Source organism: Maylandia zebra, linkage group LG7, assembly GCF_041146795.1.
Source record: "Maylandia zebra isolate NMK-2024a linkage group LG7, Mzebra_GT3a, whole genome shotgun sequence".
Taxonomy (NCBI): Eukaryota; Metazoa; Chordata; class Actinopteri; order Cichliformes; family Cichlidae; genus Maylandia; species Maylandia zebra.
The window spans coordinates 53,759,195-53,783,701 of record NC_135173.1 but is presented as its reverse complement, the minus strand read 5'-3'; the positions used below and the strand labels follow the sequence as shown (position 1 = coordinate 53,783,701).

At 42.6% G+C, this 24,507-nt stretch overlaps 1 protein-coding gene across 2 annotated transcripts; it reads left to right on the top strand.

Annotated features, from left to right (window-relative positions):
• The first annotated feature begins 2,800 nt into the window (after window positions 1–2,800).
• Window positions 2,801–23,626, top strand: olfm1b (olfactomedin 1b). 2 transcript variants are annotated; one of them, XM_004549844.5, is made up of 6 exons: window positions 2,801–3,323; window positions 9,799–9,948; window positions 10,604–10,759; window positions 12,543–12,762; window positions 19,143–19,249; window positions 21,456–23,626. In XM_004549844.5, exons 1-6 carry the CDS (start codon window positions 3,258–3,260, stop codon window positions 22,128–22,130), a joined length of 1,374 nt encoding a protein of 457 aa, XP_004549901.1. In that variant the 5' UTR covers window positions 2,801–3,257; the 3' UTR covers window positions 22,131–23,626. The 2 variants fall into 2 exon arrangements, with proteins under 2 accessions (XP_004549901.1, XP_004549900.1); XM_004549843.6 differs by lacking the exon at window positions 2,801–3,323 and adding an exon at window positions 7,705–8,403.
• Window positions 23,627–24,507: the final 881 nt, after the last annotated feature.

Here is a 24,507-nt window from a genome sequence, read left to right as displayed (position 1 = left end):
CTCTCAGTCTGACCTTGTATTACCTCTCTCAGGTATGCAGACCAACCAAAAAAGACAAAAAAAGAATCGGCTGTGGAGGACACAGATGTAAATTCGCCCTGATGTCATTTCTGAAGTCATTTATTCATCTTGAAGCCAATAAATGAGATTTTATTATATCTCCAGGCCACTGGAGCTGTTAGTGTAATGTGTGGTTCATATAGTCTGAAACAGAACAGCTTCAGAACCACATGACCACCCAATCAAAGGCCTATTGTTGGCATTCACAATGGAATAAGTATTGTACAGCCCACACAGAAAGAGAGTGCATACCTATCGCAGGACACACACATGAACACCGCTGAGAACAAAAACCTGGCATTAAATTATTCACATAACGTGGCAACCAAGGATTTTGGCTGTGCTCGCCCCTCCTCGCAGGTAGTTTCATTTTATTCTGGCTGATGAAACCTTTGCTCATGATAAGGCTGTGGAAGGTGAGTGTGCGTTAAAACTGGAATTACTGGAAGTTATCAGACTCCATGAAAGATGATTAAAATCCGTCCAACCCTTACAGGTGCTACAACATTAACGGGAGGCTTAGGGAATTGTCAATCAAGCACCGCCTCTACGAAGGAAAGTCTAATCAGACGCCATTATTAAAATGGCCCAAGTGCATGTAGTGTGCAGTGGATTTAATTGAAATGACTCATAAATCTGATCCCAGGTTGGAAGAAACATTCAAGTAGTCAAGTGATGGAACACATTTGAGTCCTTTCTGCTACTTAGCTTTTTATAAAGCTAAGGCTTTCCCCTCGGACACGTGCTAAGAACAACCTAAGTTTGTCTTTTCTGATCTGAGCTATGTCTGTCGTGTTTCAGGCCTGCTTCCTGAACAAAATGACTCAGTGTGCATCAGAAATTAGTGAGGGTCAGCATTGCCTATATCACTTACTAGGGCTACCCTTAGAAACTAAACTTTTCTAATGGTCAAACAAGGGCTTTAATGATACATGTTGAGGTTTCAAAGTTCTTCAATAAGGGTACTGGGGAAGTTGTCAAATGTCGTCTTTATGGAGGAAAGAGATCATTGTCAGAGTTGCTTTTGGAAGTCAGTATCATAAGAAATGTGTTTAACAACTAATAAATGATCAGTGGTGGAGAAAACAGTATCAGCTGAATCTGCTAAACATTAAAATGTTTACATAGAAAGGCATCAGTAAACACTGTAACAATCTGCTGTAAGAATACGGCCAACTTCTGACAGTTACATACTGTTTCTCATTAAAACTGTGCCCTACTGTAGGATAAAATACATTCTGGGCAATGGCTGTGGGTTGCCATAAAAATGCTGCAATATACTGCGAACAGCACTGCGCTCTGAGGATGATGTGAAAATCACTGGCAGAGAGACCCTGCAAAATTTATGTTACTCTGTTTCTGGAGGAAACCAGTGGACATATGTCAAGTCAACTCAATCTGAATCCAGGTGTTTGGTAGAAACTTGATATGGTAAAATGAAATGCAATTTATATTACCAATTTATCGTAGCTGAAGATGCTTATTTCATTATAACAGAGTAGATTTTGTTATAGGTTTTGATAGTTTGTGTAGTGCTTTCAATTCAGTTCAGTTGAATTCAATTTAATTCTATTCTGCTTTATTTATATAGCACCAAATCACAGCAACACTCATCTCAAGGCACTTTATATTGTAAGGTAAAGAGCCTACAATATAAAGAGAAAACTTCCCAAAATGAGAAGACCACTTTTGGTAGATACGTAGTGACAGTGGGAAGGAAAAACTCCCTCATAACAGAAAGAAACCTCCAGCAGAACCAGGCTCAGGGAGGAGCATTGTTGGTTAGAAGTCTTTCTTTTTGCAGAGGAGCTAAGTTTAAAGGTGGAACATATTATTGTGGAATGACCTGCCACTAGGCTTAGATGAGATGAGAAAGATTTATTCTGAATTTATTCCGCATTGAAGCAAATATACAAAAGGGTGCCAAGAGCAAGCAGTTTGGCGACAATGATAAAGAAAAACTCCCTTTTAACAGGAAGAAACCTCCGGCAGAAATAGGCTCAGGGAGGGGCAGCCATCTGCTGCGACCGGTTGGGGGTGAAGATACAAGAAAAATAAGTTATACTTAAAACAAACAAACACAAATTAAGGAATATGGAGGATGTATTTGAGAAAATATGGATTTAGGTTGGTTTTCTTTCCCCTCATGTATCTGTTTACAATTTAAAGGATATGCACGTTTGTTTGGATATTAAGACTAGTAGGTCTAGGGTATGTGAATGCATATGAGAAATTGTACTTAATGTATAGAAACAGATGCAGGGTCGAACCTATTTGCTAGATCCATCCACACCCCAGTTTTCATATTCTGTTTCCTCAAGTTGTTTTCATATGTGACTTTTAAATTATTAGCATTGTTCATTTTGTTCTTTGTTAAGCCTACACAATACACAAATAGCTACAGTGTCAGGAAAGAACAATCCACAGGGGAATACTGAATGCATTAGCCTGTGCCTATACATTCCTATTATGTAACTTGGCCTATTCAGACAGTCAAAGCTGTGCTTTATTGTGAAATTACTTACTCGAATCTATTAGTGGTTGTGATTGGCATTAAAGTCAGCAAAGAATAAATCTCAATTCTTTACTGTGATGGATTTTCTGGCAGCAAATGATCTTGGAAAGCCTTCCACCCTTGTGCTCGCTTGCCAATTTAAATCTCCCTCTCTCGGCGATGCAGCTTCCGCTTTCAGGACCATGAACAGCGCCGTCACTGCTTTTTTTTCCCCCCCTTTTTTTTTTTTTTTTTTTTTTTGTCATCGAGAGCTTATACGGCAAGCTTGAGGCGGGGAGGTAAACTTTTGGCGATATCAGAGTGAAGGTTTATAGCGTGTGTATCCGAAACTGTTCGCGCGCCTTCAGCCCAATGTTCACCACAGTCCGTCGCAGCGATAAATAAGTGCGGCCACGACCGAAAGGGAGAGGCACCGAAGATAGGCTCCAGATATGAAATGAATATGCACAGAGACGATTCCGTCAAACAGATTTGTTGCTGTCTGCCACCGGGCTGCTAAGGAATAAAAAAATAACAACCGCGATAACAATAACAAGAATAAGAATAATAAAAAAGAGAGGAAAGAATCGGGCGACCTGCAGAGCGAGAAGAGAGCCGAGCGGAAAGGACTGCTGTGCGGGGGGACGCAAAGGGACTGGATCTGCATGTGAGACCGCTGGTCTACTCACACCGGAGGCAAGAGATGCAGCCTGCGAGCAAGCTCCTGACTCTGATTCTCCTCATCTTCATGGGCACAGAACTCACCCAAGTAGGTTGATTTTTAATTTTTAACGCCATTTTTCCACCTTTTGGTTTTTTGTTTTTTTTTTTAAAAAAAAGGTCGAAGTAGCGGTTAATTGGCTCCAGATCCAGTAAGAGATTACCCGCTTTACCTCGCATGAAAGAGCCGGGTGAATTAGCCCTCTACAACCTACCCCAGCTTAAACAGATTAACGGGCGGGATTACACGATGTGAATACATTGTGGTTGACGGGGCGCGGACAGGTCCAGGAGAGCCCCCCGCTCAGTGCCTCTGACAAACGGGCCAGATAGAGGGAGAGGACTGCACGGTCGGTCAGTTTCCTCATCATCAACTGGTCCGATTAATCAGCTGCAGCACCATCCTAGTACGATAGAAAAGGGTTGCCTGTAGCATTATGTATGTGCGTGTGTGCGTGTGTGTGTGTGGTGGTGGGGGGAGGCCATTGTTGGAGGATGCTTTTAAAAGAGGGGCTCCACAACCAAATGCAGAGTCTCATAGAAGGTGTTCTGAGCATGCTCCGTGACCACAGTGTGACTTGCTGGTGCCTTTGTGAAGAGAAACGAACACTTGAGTCCAGCAATGTCAAGCCACTCAGCTCAGTAGTTTTCAAACACTGCCCATCACTAAAGTGCAGATGTGGGATTCTTTACTGGAACTATGAATTACTTCATGGTGTGCTTAAACACCATTTGTAGAAATGCATAAAGCAGATACTGTTGCAGTAAATTGCTTGCTTTGTAAATGATCACAAACAACAGGCTTTGGTGGTTTGGGGAGAGAGTGAGGAAGTGGGTTTATTTATTTCAGGGCCGTGCCGTGGAGAATTTGTGCATTTAGTTGTCTTTGCGCCAGCACAAAGTGATACTTTATGGAATTCTCTGTTGTGTGAATTCAATTGCGGCTGCTAATTAGAGGCCACAGAAAACAAATAAAAGTGACAGAGTGACACTGAGGTACTATCAGTAAACATGTGTCTGTGATATAATCCAAGTGACAGACTCAATACAATGTGCTAGAAGTAGGTTGCTGCAAGCCCCGCTGGCCCTGGCAACAACGTGTTAGAACAATACTGGCGTTATACCACTTTGACAGAAATATGCCAGCAATTGATTTCCACAATTTTATGAGAAATGTCAGCGAGCTGTGAGGCGAACTTTTTTTTTCCTTTTTTAATTCAGAGAACATAAGCCTGGTTTTGACATTTAGCTGGTATTTGATTTGTAATTTGATCAAAGCTCTAACCTTACACAGAGTTCGTACTGGTGTACATTTAGTCTTTTTTTCTGTACTGAGGCAACAAGTTTGAAATATGGGACCGGACGTTACAGCTCAGCTGCAGAGTGCAACAGAAACGCTGACACATCGGGGTCAGTTTGGACAGTTTGATGAAAGCCATCAAGTGGGAGCGGAGTGGAAAAACATGGCGATTTTCATGACATTCTCTTCAAGTCCCACGTGGCGATGCGCGGCCCCAAGTTACAGTGACAGTTTTTCCACGATGGACTGAGAAGTGTGTGTCATCTGTTCAAAGGTAAGTCCATATTAGCCTGTAGAAATACCTGTCAGCTCCCTTCCAGAAGCCCAAAAAGACAAAATACACTGACAGGCCCTATTTCTACTCCTGCTTTGGAAACCTGCAGTGCATTTTTTGCTGTTGGACAGCCGGGCCTCTCCACATTGCCTCCCGGTTTGAAGGCCAAAATATATCCAGTGAGAGGTGGATCTAAACTCTAAAAGATAGAGAGCTTTTCACTGCCAGATTACTCATCAGAAGAAGAAAAAAGGAAAAAAAAACACCCAAGCAGCCCGCCCTCAACCTGTGATGCTGAACAATGCCGCCCTCATAATGGCCACATTAACCACCTTGCTTCTCACGCAGTTTGAGACAGCGTAGGGCGGCCACAGCTCTTTTCTTTACATCTCTTCAAAGTAGCGGGGGGATGCCTGATTAGCGACGACCTCTCTCTTTTAAATCTGCCCACGTTCATTCACCTTCTATCCTCCACTCTGCTGAAGGATTTGGCGACTGACTAGCCTTCACATAGAGCAGAATAGTAAGCAGCCAGAACGGCATCTGTTCCTCACCTAGTGGCTCAACCCCGAGCTGCAAACCCACATCCTGAAGGATAGATGAAGCAGTTATAACAGTCAGTCCTCATCCAATGATCATCCTACAAAAAAAGACTATCAACACATGTCGCGCACTCTTACAACCACTCTGACACAAAATAACGCAGCTATTCTTTCTCATTTAAGTGGAAAGCTGCCAATATGTCTTCCCCTTTAAACAACAACAAAAAAAGCTCCAACAAAAGAAACCGTTTGAAACCGTTAAGGATTTTTAATGTATGAAAAAGAAAGAAAGAGAAATCAATCAGATTTTATGTGAGAACGCAGAGATGGAGTTGAGCTGAATTGCAATATGCGTGGTGTGATTGGCAGGCGGGGTTGAAGCTATTTATTATTCAGTATGGCTGGCTGAGCGATGAAGCAAAGGGGAGAGAGTGAGAGCAGAAGAAGAGTAGGTGGAGGTACGGTGCATTTTGTAGTGCACTTGCAGGCTGGAAATGTGAATTTTTCTCTTCTCCGCTTTATTAAACTGGATACTGAATGTGACAGAGTGGTTATCCTGCTGTAGGCATGCAATATAAACATCAGCTCACTACAAACTACAGCAGCCTGTGGTCGTGGGAGACCACCTTTTGTGCTAATGCTCAGCTTTTAAATGTTTTCTGGTAACTTCTTGGTCTCCAGTTTGGTAATTTTTGTTGTGGTTGGATGCGCTTCTTTATTTGCCCTGGTATAGCTACACATCTTGTATTGCAAACTGACATTAATGAAGGCAAACCCACAAAACACAAACCACATTCTTAAAAAAAATAAAAAGGATTGTATAATTTGAGCAACACCTCTCCATCAAATTTGTATTTGTGTAGGGTTATTGCATTAACTTGTATAACTAAAACTGTGCAAATGCTTCCAGTGCATCCATCCACTTGAGGTCTTGTAGGCATGTGTAAAACACTGATTGGCTACTGAGGAGTTCTAATAAAAGATTTTGATTTGTCTGGCTTTCTGGCAGGTCAACGACTGATCGGTGAGTTTAAAAGAGCACTTGTGGCCTTCCTCTTGCTTCAGTGTCGATCATTTTATATTAAATAACTGGCCCTACTAAATGTGGGGGTCACTAGCTTTGGAATGATGTGGAATCCACAACGGTGAAGCCTGAAACCTGAATAAATCCATGCTTTACAAAGCTTTGCTGTTAGAGACTCCCTGCTGTGCTTTGCTGAACTGCACGGCAACACACAGGGTGAGGACCCGAGTGAAGCTGATCCCTGCAACACGTTGAAGCCGCCTCTTTTTGAGTTCTCACCTCAAAAGTCAGGGAGAAGTGTTGAGAGATTAAGAGCAGCCAGAGAGCGAAACAGACAGAGAGTAAGAGGAACACATAGGTGCAGCGAGCGCAGACTTTCCTCTCAGCTTTTCAGTTCACCAGTGAAATGCATTATGGAGCTGACAGAAATAGCCCAAACCTCTCTTTGCTATTCTGGGGGACCTCATGTATCATGCAGTACTACAATTTAGCCCATAGGCTGGAGCAGTGCCCCATAGATCTGCTGGTGTAGACTCAGGCTCTGGACGTTTCCTGGTATTATCTGAGCAGCTATAGCCAGCTGATAAAATAAAACACACCTGCTGAAGATGACAAAATCAAACTGGCTTTGAAAACACGCCTAAAATATTTGAAGACCTAAAATAATCAATAGATGAGGAAAAAAATAAAAACACTAAGTATGTTTTTTTTTGTAGTAATCAACCGCTTTCCTGTAAACGTGTCTTTTTTTCTTTCTTTCTTGCATTTCAAACATTTAGTATTAGTATTATTGTTAATTTTTTTTTAATTATTATCATTTTTCCCAGCAATGCCAGAATCTGTTGCACGGTGGCGCCAGAGTTCCACGAATCAAAGGCTCATCCTTTGTTTTGGGCTGAAGCCTCCAGTATCCCATCAATAAAACATATTCCGAGCCCTACCACATCACTGCCATTGCAGTGCGACACCCTACATTTGTGTGTGTGTGTGTGTGTGTGTGTGTGTGTGTGTGTGTGTGTGTGTGTGTGTGTGTGTGTCACACACTCGACTACTGCTGCAGCGGTTGTTTTAGTTAACAATGGTTACCATGCAGGACGCGATGATGTTTGCGCCTGTGTCCAAGTGCCTTTAATCCTCCTTTTTTGATGGGTGGGCTGTGGAGAAAGAAATGTCATTGCTTGCTGCTATAAATAATCCCGCAGCATCATTGTGGGCCGACCTCGGTCGCACTGCTCATTGCCATTCCCTCAGGGGACAAGTTAGTGTCGACCCAACTATGAGCGACTTCAGGCGCAATCCCAGATATTACCACGAACGGACCCAACCTGGCTGACATCATTGCGTCTGGTGATATAGATAGATCCGTAGTACCTCCTCCTTCCTCTTCACATCCATTTGGAGCCGCCTGTGTGTGTAGTCAGTGGCACTTAATCACAGAGCGCAGCAAGGCAGGAGGCGGACCGTCGGGCGTGAACGAAATAGTAACGGCGAACCGGAGAGGCGGCAGTGTGCGGGACAACGCGGGCAGAGGAGCTATCCAGAGAACGTCTCCAGCTGCTGCTCTCGGGTTTTAGCCCCCCTCCTCTTACTTTATCCGTGCACCGGATCGCGCCGTGCAGTTTTGCTCTCCGTCCCGACCCACCAAGTCTCGCTCTGCCGCCGGAGCTTCCGTGGAAATGTCCAAAAAAAGAACAGCCGAGCCGGAGTCCCGGGTGAAACACGAAGATGCTCTGGGCACCGCGACTCGCCTCTCTCGTTTCTCCCTGGAGTCTGTAGAATGAAGGCGACTTAAATTGAAAAGAAGAAGAAGAAGAAAAAGTCAATAGCAGAGCGCAAAAGATGTCGGTGCCTTTGCTGAAGATCGGCGTCGTGCTGAGCACCATGGCGATGATTACCAACTGGATGTCGCAGACCCTCCCCTCTTTGGTGGGGCTCAACACCACCAGGCTCACGGCGGCGCAGGGAGGGTACCCAGACCGGAGCACAGGAGTGAGTTTCACTGTTTACTGCCAGTGGCTGGCTTAAAAAAAAGGAACAAAAATTAAAATAAATCCTAATAACAATTAAGAAATAAATTTCCAATTAAAATCCAGTCCAGATACAGTCACAGAGCTACTCTCGTGGGTGCCTTTGGTTTATAATTTAGAGCAGAAATTCACGCGCCTGCAAGAGTAAGAAAAAAAATGACTTGGAGAGAGCGTAATACATTCGTTCCTTCTTGCGTTTGATGTTGCTCCAGTTGCCTCTGCTACTGCTGATATGAGCATCCCCCACTAATGAAAAGTTATCATTTGGTAGTTTTGATGTGGATGCAAATGTGAAGAGACGCGGTGTTGCAAAATGAATGGCGTGGGGGAAAAACATTTCAAAGGAGTCTTATATATTCGCTCTGTAACAGCAGGAGTCTTCATTCTTTCTTTATATCCTTCAGTGTGTGTGTGTGTGTGTGTGTGTGTGTGTGTGTCAATGAGAGTCAGAATGAAGCGTTTCCCTGTCAGGCTTCCTGGCACTCTCAGAGCTGTGTTTGTGCCAGGGTAATATTATAAGTGGATGATTTGCAGCGATATTTAGAGCAATGAACGCTGAAGGCTGTTCTGTGTAAATATTAAATTCACTAAACTCGGGAAACAGAGTTTAATCTTGAATGTCATATTTTTTGTAATCATTTTTGTTTTAATGATTTATGGCTCTTTTTTTGCACATATCACACGTTTCGGGGTTTAGTTAACAATTAGTTGTTTTCTTACAGGGAGCTGTGTAACAGTGCTGATTACTACACTGAATACTACAAAGATGGGTGCTTGCTGGTGGTTCTCTTTGTCAGCGCATCCTTTGCTAGAAAACTGCAGCTGACTGACAGACTGACAGTGGCTGATTGCTCCGTTTTGGTTTTCACGCGAAGTCGCTCCTTCTCACTAATCAGCAGGTCTCTCCAGTGATCTTTTTTTTTGTTTCCTTTTCTCGCTGATGCAGTGATGAATGGCTTTGTCAAAGTCACCCCTCCATCCTCACCGTCGTCCCGTCAGCAGGTTAATAACTAGTGTTATCCATCGGGGTGGGAGGAGGTACAGCGAAGGGGGGGGGCATGTTCTTGACGTCATACATTATACTCTGAGGTTTCACACACACCCAACCCTGAATGACGGGACAGGCTTCTGCTGTCAACGATTGGCTGCTTTAGAACACACAGGTGATAGTGGCGAAAATGGGTGGAGCCTAAAGGTTTGTGGCGTCCTGATGGTTATAAATATAATAAAGCGATAAACACGAGGAGGTTGTTGCGTGGCAACCCCCCCCCCCCCCCCCCCCCCCCCAAAAAAAAGAAACATTACCCTGTTGTCTTTTTATTGTTTCCCCTCCCCTTATCTATGCCTTTGTTTTCAGGTGTTGCCAGCAAACCCAGAGGAGTCGTGGCAGGTGTACAGTTCAGCCCAGGATAGCGAGGGAAGGTGTGTCTGCACTGTGGTGGCACCCCAGCAGTCCATGTGCTCACGAGATGCCCGTACCAAACAACTGAGGCAGCTGCTGGAGAAGGTAATTATCACCTAACTCCTCCCCAGCCATCAAAAGTCATACAGTGTGACCCAGGGGACCCACTGTTACTTCCTCTGACCTTTTGTCACGCACAAAGACATGCATAGAAACACACACACACATATATATGCTCATGTTTGTGGTCTTTTGCCTGCTGGACAAGAATAGAAGTCATGCTCTAATGAGCTCACGAAAACCCAAGGCATCACAGGAGGCAGCTTATTTGTAAGTAGATGATATCTAATGATGCACTCAGCTGAGTGCCCATACACTGGGAGCTTCCCCAATTTTACAGAAGCACATTCATAGAACTCTGCAGGTTAAGTTGCTCATTCATATACTGTAGCAGCAGCACTACAGTTACAGTTACTGACAACAGCAGATTCCTCCTAATGAATAAAAGATGAGCCATGTTTCTGGACCACATCAGATCTGGAGAAAACAAATGTCTGAACAGTATGAATCCTACACTTGCGCCATGTGTCTGAGGCCCCTGACTAGTTGGCCTGATGTCAGAGTTTGTGAATCACTACGAGACGAACGCCAAGCCGAACGCAACATATTGTAAAGTCTGTTGCCTTTTCTCTGCGTCTCCTATTCTAATTACAATGCAGACTGAGATTTTTTCTTCAACCACTCTTGCTCATTCGTACAGGTCCAGAACATGACCCAGTCCATCCAGGTGCTGGACCAGCGCACCCAGAGGGACCTGCAGTATGTAGAGAAGATGGAAGTTCAGCTTCGTGGTCTGGAGACCAAGTTTAGGCAGGTGGAGGAGAACCATAAGCAGAACATCGCCAAGCAATACAAGGTAAAAGATCCACTTCTCGAGCCATCGATCCAAGCGCCATTCCTTCATAGCTGCTTCTTTAGCTTACCCATTTCGTGTGTGAGTGTTTCCACTGTGGAGAGAACTCAGAATTGCCTAAATCACCATATTGCATCCCAAGAAATCTGCATGGATAATTAAAGAGGCAAAATAAATCGATACACAAAATGCCATAATTCATTTAAAAAAATCACGTTAAATAGAGAATCTGGGCTTGGAGGAGATTTAAGAAGATATCTTACATGAATTACAGTCACTGTGAACGATGGGCACAAAGATCTCTGCACACTGGGACAAACCTCCTTGACAACATCTAGTATACACTAAACCCTCCAAGGAGATTTTCTTTAGGGTTTCGTGTCCACATGTTAATGAACCTTTTTTGCAAACAGGGTAGAGGAGTGTTTGATGCAAGTTTTTACTAGATTTTACTAGAGCTTTAGGGATTTATCGTGTCTTTATGTCCTGTCTTCCTCCCCTCAACCCCCAACCGGTCTCAGCAGATGGCTGTCCCTCCCTGAGCCCGGATCTGTCGGAGGTTTCTTCCTGTTAAAAGGGAGTTTTTTCTTCCCGCTTTTGCCATGTGCTTGCTCATCTATTGAGCAACACATAAGTGATAACAGGTCTACATTTTTAAAAAAAGGTCACAAAAAATTCAGTGCCACCTCTGATTATGGAGTATGGTTAACACCCAGCCCTGTTTGCAGTTACTGAGACTAATTCAAGCGTGCCTGTGTTCCTACAGCTGTTCATACCATCACCACCTGCACTGCTGCAATCCTGTCAATCATGCATGCTCAGCAGTCCCGTGCTGCCAGCGCCTTTCAGTGCATGTGTGCAGTTTTTTTTTCTGTAACATGTCTTAAGTGCATATACTAAGTGTGTTTGTCTGTGTGTCTGTTAGATAGGTTAGCAAGCTCTAGCCCCTGTCAACAGTTTGTCATTTTCTTGCTTGCAGGGCTAACTTTAAGACATGTAAAGAGAGCCACAGGTGAAGAAGAGGCAGGTCAATTCCAGATTCCCCTGAACTGGGCCACAGTACTGAGAGCATTTGGGCGTCAAACAGTTAATTTACCTTTAGCACCATTAAGACTAAGAAACCCCACCCTTCTCCCAAACCAACCCACCACTGATCTCTTCCTGCATGTTACTGCTGTCAAAGTTTTCCATCTAAAAGCTTTTTTAAAACGTAAATACATAATTATTATTATTATTATTATTATTAATTGCTGTTTTTCATTTTATTTTCCTTTGGCTTTTGTCAATGCATATTTGGTTATTCAACAAATCTTTACGTAAAAACTATAGACGTACAATTCGAGACACTTTGTTGTGTGTGACATGTAAAAGCATGTAACCCTTAATACGATGTTGCATTTTAAACGATGATGACCAATAAAGAGCTTTCCCAATTGTTGTCGGTGTACCGAGGGCTTGCTTTTTATCGGCTGGTCACTTTCCGGGACGGAGCCACCTGCTCTGCTCGTCACAGCGGGTGGAGAGTATTTTCTGGGTTTGTCCGCTCAGACACACACCTGCACAAACAGAACACCGCAGCTCACGCGCACAGAACACAGGACACGGAACACGCAAAAGCAGGGGGCGGGTGTCGCGAGATGAGAGAAGAGGCAGGATAGAGTTAGAGTAGTCAGGTTCAGACAGGTGTTTTGGTTTATTTTCCCCTTCTTTTCTTTTCTTTTATGGACAGCGGGCTCTCCTTTTTGCCACGCATGACACTCAACCGAGCTTATTCTAACCCTTTCAGGCCATAAAAGCGAAAATGGAGGAGCTTAGACCGTTGATACCAGTGTTGGAGGAGTACAAAGCCGATGCCAAATTGGTATTGCAGTTTAAGGAGGAGGTCCAGAATCTGACGTCAGTTCTAAGCGAACTTCAGGAGGAGATGGGGGCCTATGACTACGAGGAGCTCCACAACAGAGTGTCAAATCTTGAGGAGAGACTCCGAGCATGCATGCAAAAATTAGGTAGGCACAGACAGTTATTGGCTGTTGGCACACACTTTGCTTCAAACACATGCATGCACAAACAAGCCCACTGACATACATGAGTACGTTGAATGGCTAGAAAGAGATCCTCAGGCATACTGGCACAATACAGAACACATGATAAGAACATCACACGTGGCTATAACGATCTACCACTAAAATTCATAATTCAGCGGTATTAAAACAACAGTGTATCTTACGGTTCTCATCTGTACGTGCTGGTCTTTTTTAAAGGCTTTATCTTGGGTCTACACTTGAAAACTGAAAGTAATCCAATAAGGAAGTCCACAACATGACTATGCATGTTCTCTGCTTTTAGTACTGTCTATAAATCCTATTCACCCTTTCTGCAAAGAAACAACCCCTGAATGGGTTCTGGGTTCCTGAAATTTTGGATTCCTTCTTTTCAACACACCTACCTTTTAACTGTTTGTTTGGGACACTGCAATCTTTTTTAATTGGATGATCAAATCAAATAGGATGCTAAAAAAAATACATAATTAGACACAGCACCAACCTGCAACCTGCACGCACCCAGGGATGGTTGAGGATGACGAGAGCTACCGAGCTTCTTCATCTTTTAGTCTGCGATTTCTCATCACATCCTATCTTTTTGCTTTTAGCCCCTGTCTGAATCTTTTCACACCTCTGTCACATCCCACAGTGCTAATAGATGCACACCCACACTACACTGACTAAGATATATTACGAGAGCAGGGACACTTGCACGCGGCACATCGCGGGTATATTGTGTCCCTGTTTCAAATTATGCGCAGCGGAAGATGACAGAAAGAAAGAAAAGCTTTTGGTTATACTGGCGAAGAAAAGAAAAGAAAAAAAAGACAGTCAACATGCTCTAAAGGGATTAAGAGTGAACAAACAGACTACAAAAACACACACCTAATCTCTCATCACCAGTTGTTTCTCGTGCCATTCTTTATCTCAGCATACACTGCTCTTTTTTTCCTAGCCACATCTGCTTCCACTACCCACCAGCCTGGAGTCTTTTCTGTGTTTTCACTCCCAGTTCAATTAACATGCCACCCCTCACACATCTATGGTCAGGCTGCCAAAGATAGGAGAGTAGGGACCAGCGGGAGTGACTAAGTGTGTGTGTGCGTGCGCAAGATCAGATGAGATAAAGGTGAGGTCACCCAGCGAGAGACTGGCTCAGGCAGAACAGAGGGTGGCTATTCCTTTCATCTTCACACGATTGCAGACGCACTCATGCGTAGTGCAACCAAATACAGTCCGGTACACTTGCATTACTTAGATTAAGCTTGCGAAGGTCACTCGCAGCATTTGCATCTGAATAATAACATTGAGAGGAAAAAAAATAGAGCAAAGTTTTTAACAGACAGGAGACTCTAATACAAGGTGGTATTGAGAAGGAGACAGAGAGAAAGAGTGATAAAGTGAAGGCGAGTGGGAAAAGTGAAAGAGAGTAACTAGGGTCCCCGCAGAGCTGTCCTTCAAGCTGTTTTGTGCCGGAGAAAGTAACAGCCCAACGGCTGCTGGGACACAATGGCCATCGATCAAGAGGACATGCCAGCTTGCTGGGCAATAATCAAATAAATAAATCACCTTGTGTTGTGCCCCAGCACTGTGGAGGCACTGAGAGCTTCAGGCAAATCCAGTCTTTTCACACTGAAATGCTGATGAATGAAGCAGGAAGGTCACTCCGGCACATCAAGCCCTCTGCTACCTGCTCTGCTGCCACTGGTTTCCCTTTATATTCTGGCTGTAAAGAACTAAATTAGACTATTTCTGTCATTTTAAACAGCTCACCAAAATCACCTTCTCTCTTTTCCTTAATTAACCCTCCTCCTTTTCTTAAGACTAATTCTTAAATGAAATCTTTTTGTAATTTAGAGCGGTGGGGGCTTCTTTCCCTCTCCACACATTAAGACTAAGTGGATAGCTAATTAGTGGTTAAAATTATTACGACCAGCGTAGCTAACTGACTATATATATAAAACAAAGTTATTAGCCTATTACAGCTAGGTAGCCTAAATGAACTCATAGACTTGTGAAACAAGATAACTTCTTTATGACACCTGGAGGAAGATGTTATGTGTTATGATTTAGCCATACCTGCTAAACATGTGTACGAAAGAATTTCTTTACATACTATACCCATATAACATCCACCTGTGTCATACCAACCCTCGGCGTGTCCTCCTTCACTACATCCATCAGCCTGTTCTGAGGTCTTCCTTGTTTCCTCCTTGCATCAGTACATTTCTTCTTCATTTCTCAGACATCCTCTCATGCACTTATATTTATCTGGTTAAAAGGTCCACTGCCTTCTCTCCTAGACATCTCCACACCTTCATAGGTATGTCACTCTTCACATCGGGCCTCTTTTCCTCCTTACTAAGCAATAACCATCTTTCCTCATCCATCCACCCCTTTCTCTCTCAGCTCACTTTGCTCATTTATGCATTTCCATTTCTATCCTTAATCACCCCAACTGATAGGTTTGTAGCTTGAACCCATCCGCTGGAACGTTGAAGACAATATAATTACACTGCTAAGCAAGACACAAATAGGCAAAGTTCTTCATGTTACTCGTGCACGGGAGAGACCGGACAGAGTGCCGTTCCTCCACTTGACCCCAGTTGCTCTCGTCCGTTCTCCCGTACCACTGTCCTTTTATTGAGGTTACATGAATATGCATAGGTTCATTAACATGTGACGTCTACATACACACAAAGAGTACCTTGCCTGTGTGTGTGTGTGTGTGTGTGTGTGTGGGGGGGGGGGGGGGGGGGGGTACTGCTGATCAAAGGGTCATAAAAGCACACAAGCAAACATCCTTGGTCAGGAAGAGGGTAGACCCCCCCTCATCCTAGATAACACAGTAAGGAAGTCCAGCAGTTCATTTATACACAAAAAGCACTTAGACTAAAACAGACGTAACTACGTTAATCCTACCATAAAACAATAAGAGAAGGTATGACCTCTCTCATGCTCCCAGGATGTAGGTGTGGAATGCACACCAAGCCTCTGTAGCCTGTTAAAGATCACACAACTTATCACTACACAATTGATTATACACCTCTAAGCATCTATGATTAAATATTTCTATTTGCACATCCTTTCCACTGCAGTCTCTCTACCTTGCCAAACCATATAAGTCATTTTCCTCTTCTTTAGTGTCCAGCCTCATTTACATCTCCTCCCTGAATTCTGCACAACATTCTTCCTTCTTCATCATTATCTCTACCTTCAGTCATTTCCTCTTTCTCTTTCAGATTGTACCTTCTGTGTAAGATAGTTCATGTGTGTGTACCTTCCTCCATTCCTATGTGACCGTGCGCCTCCCTCTTGTTGAAGTACATGTTCACTGCAGCCTTTTTTGCAAAATCCACTACCATCTGTCTAAGACCATATCTACCCAAGATCTCCTTATCACTGTTCCCTTCACCTACATGCCCATTGAAGTCTACTCCTGTCACCCCTCTCTCTCCCCCCCGGGAACACCCTTTACTAGGGATGGGTACCGGTATCCGGTGCCATTATGGCACCGGTTCTCACATAAACGGTAGTAACCAGACCGAAAAGCAGCGCACATTTCAGTGCTTTATTTCGGTGCTTATTTTTCCTGAAATGTCATACACTTTGGATTCTAGCCAATCATTTTACCTTTGCAAGCGTAGTAGGCGGGCCCAGGTACGTACTTTCTTTTAGAGCAGAGCTACAGATTAAAAATGCCCAAGGCGAAGCGGTCAAAAGTCTGGCTGTACTTCACAGCAAAAGATGCAAACTCAGCACCCTGCATCAAGTGCTTTAAGGTGATACTGTGATACTGTGCAAAGGAGGTAACACCTCAAATCCGATGAAACACCTGGCGACATATAGCATTTTGTTAAAAGCCGAGAAATGCACCGTATTTGATAGCTTGCTGCGAGACCTCACACCGAGCACATCTACTGTGGGTGTGGTGCCTGTAATCGGACCCGGAGTTAGCAACATCCCCCAAAAACCCGAAGAGGAGAGTCCTGGCCCCTAGCCCTGTCAGTGTAGCAGAAATGATGACGGATGATGATGGCAGCAGCAGCCGTTCTTCTCTGTGTGAGTAGCTTAATGTTGTCCGTGTGTAATTTACGTTGAGTAGGCTAACCACGTTATTAAATTAATGCACATAAGGTGAACTAGCAAACACTGTCGTAGTTACATGCGGCTGTCTTCTTGTTTGATGGCAGATACTCCCTTCACCCTGGCCAAAAAGGCTAAAACGACCAAAGAAAAAGTGGAAAACAGCTAAATATGAGAGGTTTTTGGACAAAGTTTGTGTTTTTTCCATTGTTTAAGCACTGCTTCCAGCCCAGAGTGATGCCATATATGCCCTATAGCTGCAGAAAAGGCTAACATTGTTATCTTTTTACAAAAAAAACAGCTGAACATGAGAGGTTTTTGGACCAATTTTGTGTTCTTCATTCTTTAAGCACCGGTTCGAGCACCGGTTCGAGCACCGTTTAAGCACCGGCACCGTTTCAAAAGTACCGGTTTGGTACTGGTATCGGATAAAACCTAAACGATACCCATCCCTACCCTTTACAGCTTCATCCAACTTCAGCATTTCTCTTTCTCCTTTTTCTCTGACAACATTCAACATCGCCTCTTTGATTTCCAGCTTCAAACCATGATCCTGTATGACTCTCTCTTTACCTCCAGAACATTCTTCACATACTCTCCCTTCAAGGCTTCCCCTGATCCATTTTGCTTCCTATCTTTGCTACGACAGAACAGCTTAATCTACCTCTGACACTCCTGTTTTTTTCTATTCTATAGACCCTTCATTTAAAGTTGTGACCGATTTACAAATCGTATTATTGATCCAAATATTTGATTTCTGCCCTTTGAATATAATGGCAGTAAGTGACCCTTGTAGGGGTCTGATTGCTAAAAATATATTTGAATAACAAGATAACTGTAAATATTCAGACTTTAAGAGGCAGCCTGTTCATGTAGGTACCTCTAGTAGAAATTCTAAATCGTCACATTTTGGGCTAAGGGCTGTTAATCTATGGTGCTAGTGTCAGTCGTTATGCAAATGTACTGTTTATAAGGTTGGGGAATCCTTCAGTCAACTCAGACTGAAGAAATGTTTCTCCCACTGAAAACGTTACATCCAGATGAACAGAATTAAGTTTCTGGGGCTGATGGCGGGCTTTGTTGTTATATCAGCTCCAGTTTCCATTAGGTTTTCTATTTGATTTCCCTTGTACTTCAGTCCAGGCATATTCAGGCCAAAAGGGGATTAGACCTTGTGCACAACTCCAGAATCCAGATCCATCAGCTGGCCGTCCAGCAGACTGCAATAGTAGTGTCATTTAAAGACAGAAGCATGATTAGAGAAAAGAAATAAATAAATCAATGGCCAATGTATTAATGCAGTCTCTAATCCCACTGAGGGTTACGTAATGGGACTCAAGCCCCCACTGGAAATAGTAAATGCTGCTCATGTGACCATGTGTTTGTCTCTCAGCCGCCGCTGAGGTGCGATGCCGACGCATTCTCACAGGCACGACATATGCTGCACACAGAGACGCACAAACACTCTAACACAAAACCACAAGTTTCTTTATGTGGGTGATAGAAATGAGATAGAGGGAAGCAGGTAACCGAGGGAGGAATATAAGCAGAGGAAACACAAATGAAATCGATGCCGTCTGACTGCAGAGTAAAAATGACATTTCACAGCAATGAAGCGCATGACAGATGATGGAGTTGTAACAAAAGGCGTCGTTGCATCCTGCTGTTCAAATGAACTTGGGATGTGATGAAATTAACTTGTCAAGACCATCTCATTGACTCTTGTCTTTATAAACTATTGTGTGAAAGCAGCTTAAATGAAGAGATGCACTGCGAGAGCTTCTGTTTAGTAAAATCATGTCTCTCATTCCTGCCTGTGTTCATTAGAAGGGGTACGCTAGTCTAACTGACTCTCAGTCAAGAGGGACACAGAGCCCGGTGTTAGTTTTGTCAAATTCTTTAACACCTCAATCAGCACTAATTAACACTACAGCAGCTTACAAGTAGCACGCAGGAACAGAATACACAGAGGCTCTCCCTTTCCTATCCTATCCTTCTCTCACTTTTTCACACATCCACATGGAGAAAGTAAAACAGGCATTAGCATGTGTGAACTGAATAATAAGCACCACTTGTGCAGTACATCACGCAAAGAGAAAGGCGTAGCAACAAGCTGGACTTTGACTCGTTTATCCTTTAGGCAAATTCATCAGGATTCAAAGCAAATGACATGAATCCCGTGCAAGAAATTGTGATTCGGTCTAAATGTGTAAACAGGCGTTGCTGTGGGTATTTCCTATCTCGCTTTTTCCTTGCAGCATGCGGCAAACTGACAGGCATCAGTGACCCCATCACCATCAAGACGTCCGGATCCAGGTTTGGCTCCTGGATGACTGACCCTCTGGCTCCTGAAGGAGATACTCGGGTATGTGGCACACAGTCACACAGTGTGGGCTGGGTATCAAAACTGCACTTACCTAATATCTGCTCAGGTGTTATTTAGGAAGACAAGTCCATTAACTGTCAAGTCACTTCTTATTTTTTCCTTCTTTAGTAGATAAAGAAACCACTGGCTCTAGTTTCTCAAGGCTATTTTCAGATTTCTAGTAACACTTTATAATCCAGCTGCTGCTACTTTTGTCTGGCCAACACTAAAAAGCCCAGTATTGTTCAGATTACCATCCAGAAAAAAATCTGATAACACTTTGTATTACAGCCCTTAAAGGCATAAATCTACTGTAATTAAATGGATATTGATATTCATATCATATTTACCCACAGATACTTAATAGGTACACTAGAATAAGGAGGTAGCAACCCAGGTTTTCACAGGATACAATGAAGTAATTATACACTAAATAAATTTAAGTAATGCTTAAGCAATGTTACAACACAATTTATTATGTAAGTAACTGTAAGGACATCATAATTTCATGGCAATTTTTCTGAACAATAAAATTTAAAAATATATATATAATTCCCGACCTTACATTGGAAGTACACTGCACTTTTCAGGGCATGGGCCATATTTTGGAGTGCGTTAAACTTGGCAACCTTTCATGGGAAATTACTTACACAGTATTAAAATGACTTTCAGCACAATTTGTGTCTCTTTTCCTGTAAAAAACTCATAATTTAGGCACTACTTAAAGTGTACTTGCATGTAATTATTTCTCATTTCCTTTAAAATAATTAAATATTTTATTTTCCTGTATAATAAATTAGTTTTATGTACTATTTTTGTAAAATCCTGACCTGTTAACCTCCTTATTCTAGTGTGATAGTTGCATGTAAATATAGTAACATTGTACTTCCAAATAAAATACATCAAAATTTAATTTGATTACAGGAGAATCATTTTTTAGTCGTGGGCTGTGATGTCTTGATACTAATCTGAACATTACTGGGATTTTTTATTGTTAATAAAACAAAATAGTAATATCAGTATGTCAACTTGAGCTAATGTGATTTATAAGTAAGTAGTTCCATTTCTGCATTATTTGAAATGTGTGGTTTGTTTCCTGGTCTCTATTACTTTAGCAGTCGATTGCATCTGATTTCCCTTTGCAAAGTGCATCTTCCTGCTCAATAAATAGGCCTGCCTTCACTACTAAAACACATTAAAAATAAATACCAAGTATAAATCTATACGATTTGAACAGGAAGCTGCTTGGTTGACAAGAAGCTGGAAATAAAGAGAGTTTATTCGTCTGCTCAGCGTGAAGACGCCCTTTCTGCTCCCGCTTTATTAGACGCATCAATAAGAGATGGAACGCACACGAGCAGAGGGAGTAAAAACTTCAGCTGCACACGGCTGTGCATCTGTACAGTTACAGTTTCTGATGGCTAACGGTTCTGACAACACAGGCCACAGAATTTTTATGGTACAAACGTCTTTACCAGCAAGGTTGAAACTTACTGCTGACTACGATTATTTTTTAGCAGACTTACGGCAACTTCCTTTGGTTGAAACTAATACATTTTGAACAGAACCCATGAAAGATGTTCCTCGCTGTCAAAGGGCAGAGAAGAAAAAACAGAGTTTAATTGATGGAAGCAGACAGGCCTGCCCCAATTCTTTTCATCTTAAGGTTTTCTTACCTTTCCTTAGTACTTTTTTTTTTAGCCCCGTGGAGTCCTTCTTTCTTGATGTGAATCATTTTTAAGTTAATCGTGACAGCAGATATAACCAGGTAGAGGAAGTCTTTAGGTTTATCAGTCCCACTGTGACCAAGGAAGTATTTGAGTCTCCAGTGGCTCTGGAATGAGAGCTCTCTGCCCACCTCCACAGGGGCCAGCAGGAAGCTGGGTCATAGCAGCTGAGACAGGCCTTTTATCTGGAATGATGGGCATTATCCCTGTGGGGCCGGTGCATGCCACCCTGCGGCTGTCATCCTGACTGTTTGCATTCAGAAGTAGATGGATTTCAGCTTCGCCTGCTCCTCGAGGAAGTCTCAGCACTAACTTAATTGGGATGCTTGTTGACGATGTGATTTGATTTATTCCGCGTGTGATGTGCATGCTCGATTCTCGAATTCACAAAGGCACGCAGGAAGGATGATGATAGGCATTTCTAGCTTTGAAGTACTGCTGCGTTTTTAATTCTCTCTCTCTCTCGTCTTGATGCTTAGGTCTGGTACATGGATGGCTACCATAACAACCGCTTCGTGCGGGAGTACAAGTCTATGCATGACTTCATGACGGCAGACAACTTCACGTCCCACCGGCTCCCCCACCCGTGGTCAGGAACAGGTCAGGTAGTCTACAATGGCTCCATCTACTTCAACAAATTCCAGAGCCACGTCATCATCAAGTTTGACTTCCGCACCTCCTCCATCAGCAAGTCCCGGCAGCTTGACTACGCAGGCTTCAATAATGCGTATCACTATGCCTGGGGAGGGCATTCTGACATTGACCTCATGGTGGACGAGGGAGGACTGTGGGCTGTCTATGCCACCAATCAGAATGCCGGGAATATTGTTATCAGCAAGCTGAACCCCAACACGTTGCAGATCATCAAGAGCTGGACCACCAACCACCCCAAACGGAGTGCCGGCGAGTCTTTTATGATCTGTGGCACGTTGTATGTGACCAATGGCTACTCGGGAGGCACCAAAGTCTACTATGCCTACTCCACCAACTCCTCTACTTACGAGTACATCGACATTGCCTTCCAGAATAAGTACTCACATATCTCCATGTTGGACTATAACCCACGTGACCGTGCACTCTACGCTTGGAACAATGGTCACCAGGTTCTCTACAACGTCACACTTTTCCATGTCATCCGCTCAGAGGAACTGTAACCATGAACATGGATCGAACACCATAAATGCATATTGTCTGTAAAGGAAATCTCACTATATACAAAAATATATCTGCTCCAAGAGACTCTATGGCAAGACCATTCTATTTATGATATCAAAGAATTTCTGAAAGACTGTATCAACAGTGAATGCAAAGTAGAGTGAATGTGCATATGAAAAAATATCTAAAACTGAAGGGTTTCATTCCAAAATGTGATAAATCACAAACAAGAAAAAGAAGCCGTATCTGTTATTATCACAGATGCGTCAAAAGCAAAACATTTTTGTAAATAAAAGGTCGTAACATGACTTCTTAGTCTTAGTAGACTTTATTTTAATAGCTGCCATAATTTTGTTAAAGGGTCTTTTATTTTGGAATGAAACTCTTTAATTGTTTGCCGTATAGAAAATGACTGTAAAAGTAGATATAAATACATCAGATTTAAAAGAATAAGAACAGATGCCAAAAAAAAAAAAATCAAAACAAAAAAAAAAACACACGCCTTTTTTTATATCATGGAATATCAACCTAAGCTCATTCCTGTGGCTCCAGTTCTTCTGCAGAAATCCTCCCGGCTGAACTTTTCTTTCGGTCATTGGGGGTCCTGAAACGAAGACTGTTATAATAAACTGTTGGATCCCCGTGTCCCATGGACATAACGTTAAAAAAAAAAAAAAACGGGAGGTCACTCTAGTCAGAAGACTTGATAGCCTAATGGATGCTGTGTGTCATATTCTTTTTATTAAGTACCGTAGCAAATCAGAAGTCTGTAGAGAAACAGAAAACATCAATAACAACATCCACTAAAAGACCTGAAGGCACTGACTGTTGACAGCGCTGTTGTTTAAGATGATTTCCCTGTGTTGGTGACTATGTGTGAAAAAGGCTTTCTTTGCATGAGTGTTTTCTATCACTCCGGTCTTCTGAATGTCTTTTTTGCTGTATGATACTATTAAAAAAGGTGGGCGGTAGGGTGGGTGGGGGAACAAGGTAGTATGCCTTTGGGATTTGGGGGTTTGCAGAGATATTTACCTTTTTCCTGCTTCCTTCGATTTTGTTCTCGTTCTGTTTATTTCAATTTCTTAGCAATAATGGTTTTTTTTTAACGTTTTTGTATCTCTGTAACTGTTGCCACCAGTTTTGCCTCTCTATTTGTTTATTTGGACTGCGTAGGAGGAATCTATCTAGCTCACATCTCTCTGAAGTAAAAGAAAAAAAGAAACAACAGAATGTATCTAGTATTGTATACTGGAAACCAGGCCCTTCTATTTTCAATCCACCTCATGTAGTCGGGAGAGGGTTTTTTGGGTTTTTTTACAGGATAAATCCTGTCTCATGTCATGTATCCCCCCACTGCTAGTGAAGGATAATGCTGTTTAAATGTATACTCTTGCTGAGGACAAAAGCTTTTCACTCTTTTTGCGCTTTGCTGGACATGTGTTGTATCTGAGATGAGATAGTTAATGATTCGTGTCAATAAAATAGAGAAATCTGACGCTCGGATTGCTGCCTTTAAACGCTACAAGGTGCTGTGTATCAGTACAGTTAAGTCCCTATTAGACGTAGAATACATAATCGCTGGTTTCATCAGTCTGTTTCAAAATAGTTTAGATCTGACCTTTAAAAATAACAAAATTACTAAAAGAGGGGAAAATGTTTCAGCCTTTCTGGAAATTAGCATACAAAGCAGTGACATGAAATGTAATTATTGACATGCTATTACTGTTTTATTGTGTTCTCAAGTGAACTGGGCAACTCAAAAAGATTCACAAACGCTATGGAGGGTCTTTATGTGCCTGTTAATGTTGCTGCAGGAATCCAGCGTTGGGTGAAGTCCAACTCTAGTAACACGACTGAGGCAAATACTACAGCAAAGAGACCAGAGTGCTCATTCAGACATGAAGTTGGCATGTTCAAATGCCATCAAATTAATGGAAAAGAGTGCATGTCTTAAAGGTGCTTAAGCCTGTGATGGTTCACATGGATATAACTTTTACATCACAGCTAATGCTCTTATTTCCTGCCTTGAAGGTTTTACTTCATTAAGATTACATAGATTACACAATCCCGCTTTACTTGGATTGTGGAAAAAGAGCATTTACGGACCCTGGTGCGTGTTTAGAAATTGCAAAGTGAGGCTCCTAAATAAACCACACACACACAAAAAAACATAATCTTGCTCTTTCAAATGAAATGTGGTATTTGCAAGCAATAAAACTCATGGTTGCTAAATTAAATACACCCAAGTGTATTGTTGCTGCTAAACAACTTGACTATTAACTATTGTCAGCCATGTTTAGCTTGATTGTCACTTGGAGTCATGTGAATAACTAAATGCTTCACTTCATTAGGGTTTGTGGGCATTCATTTATGCAT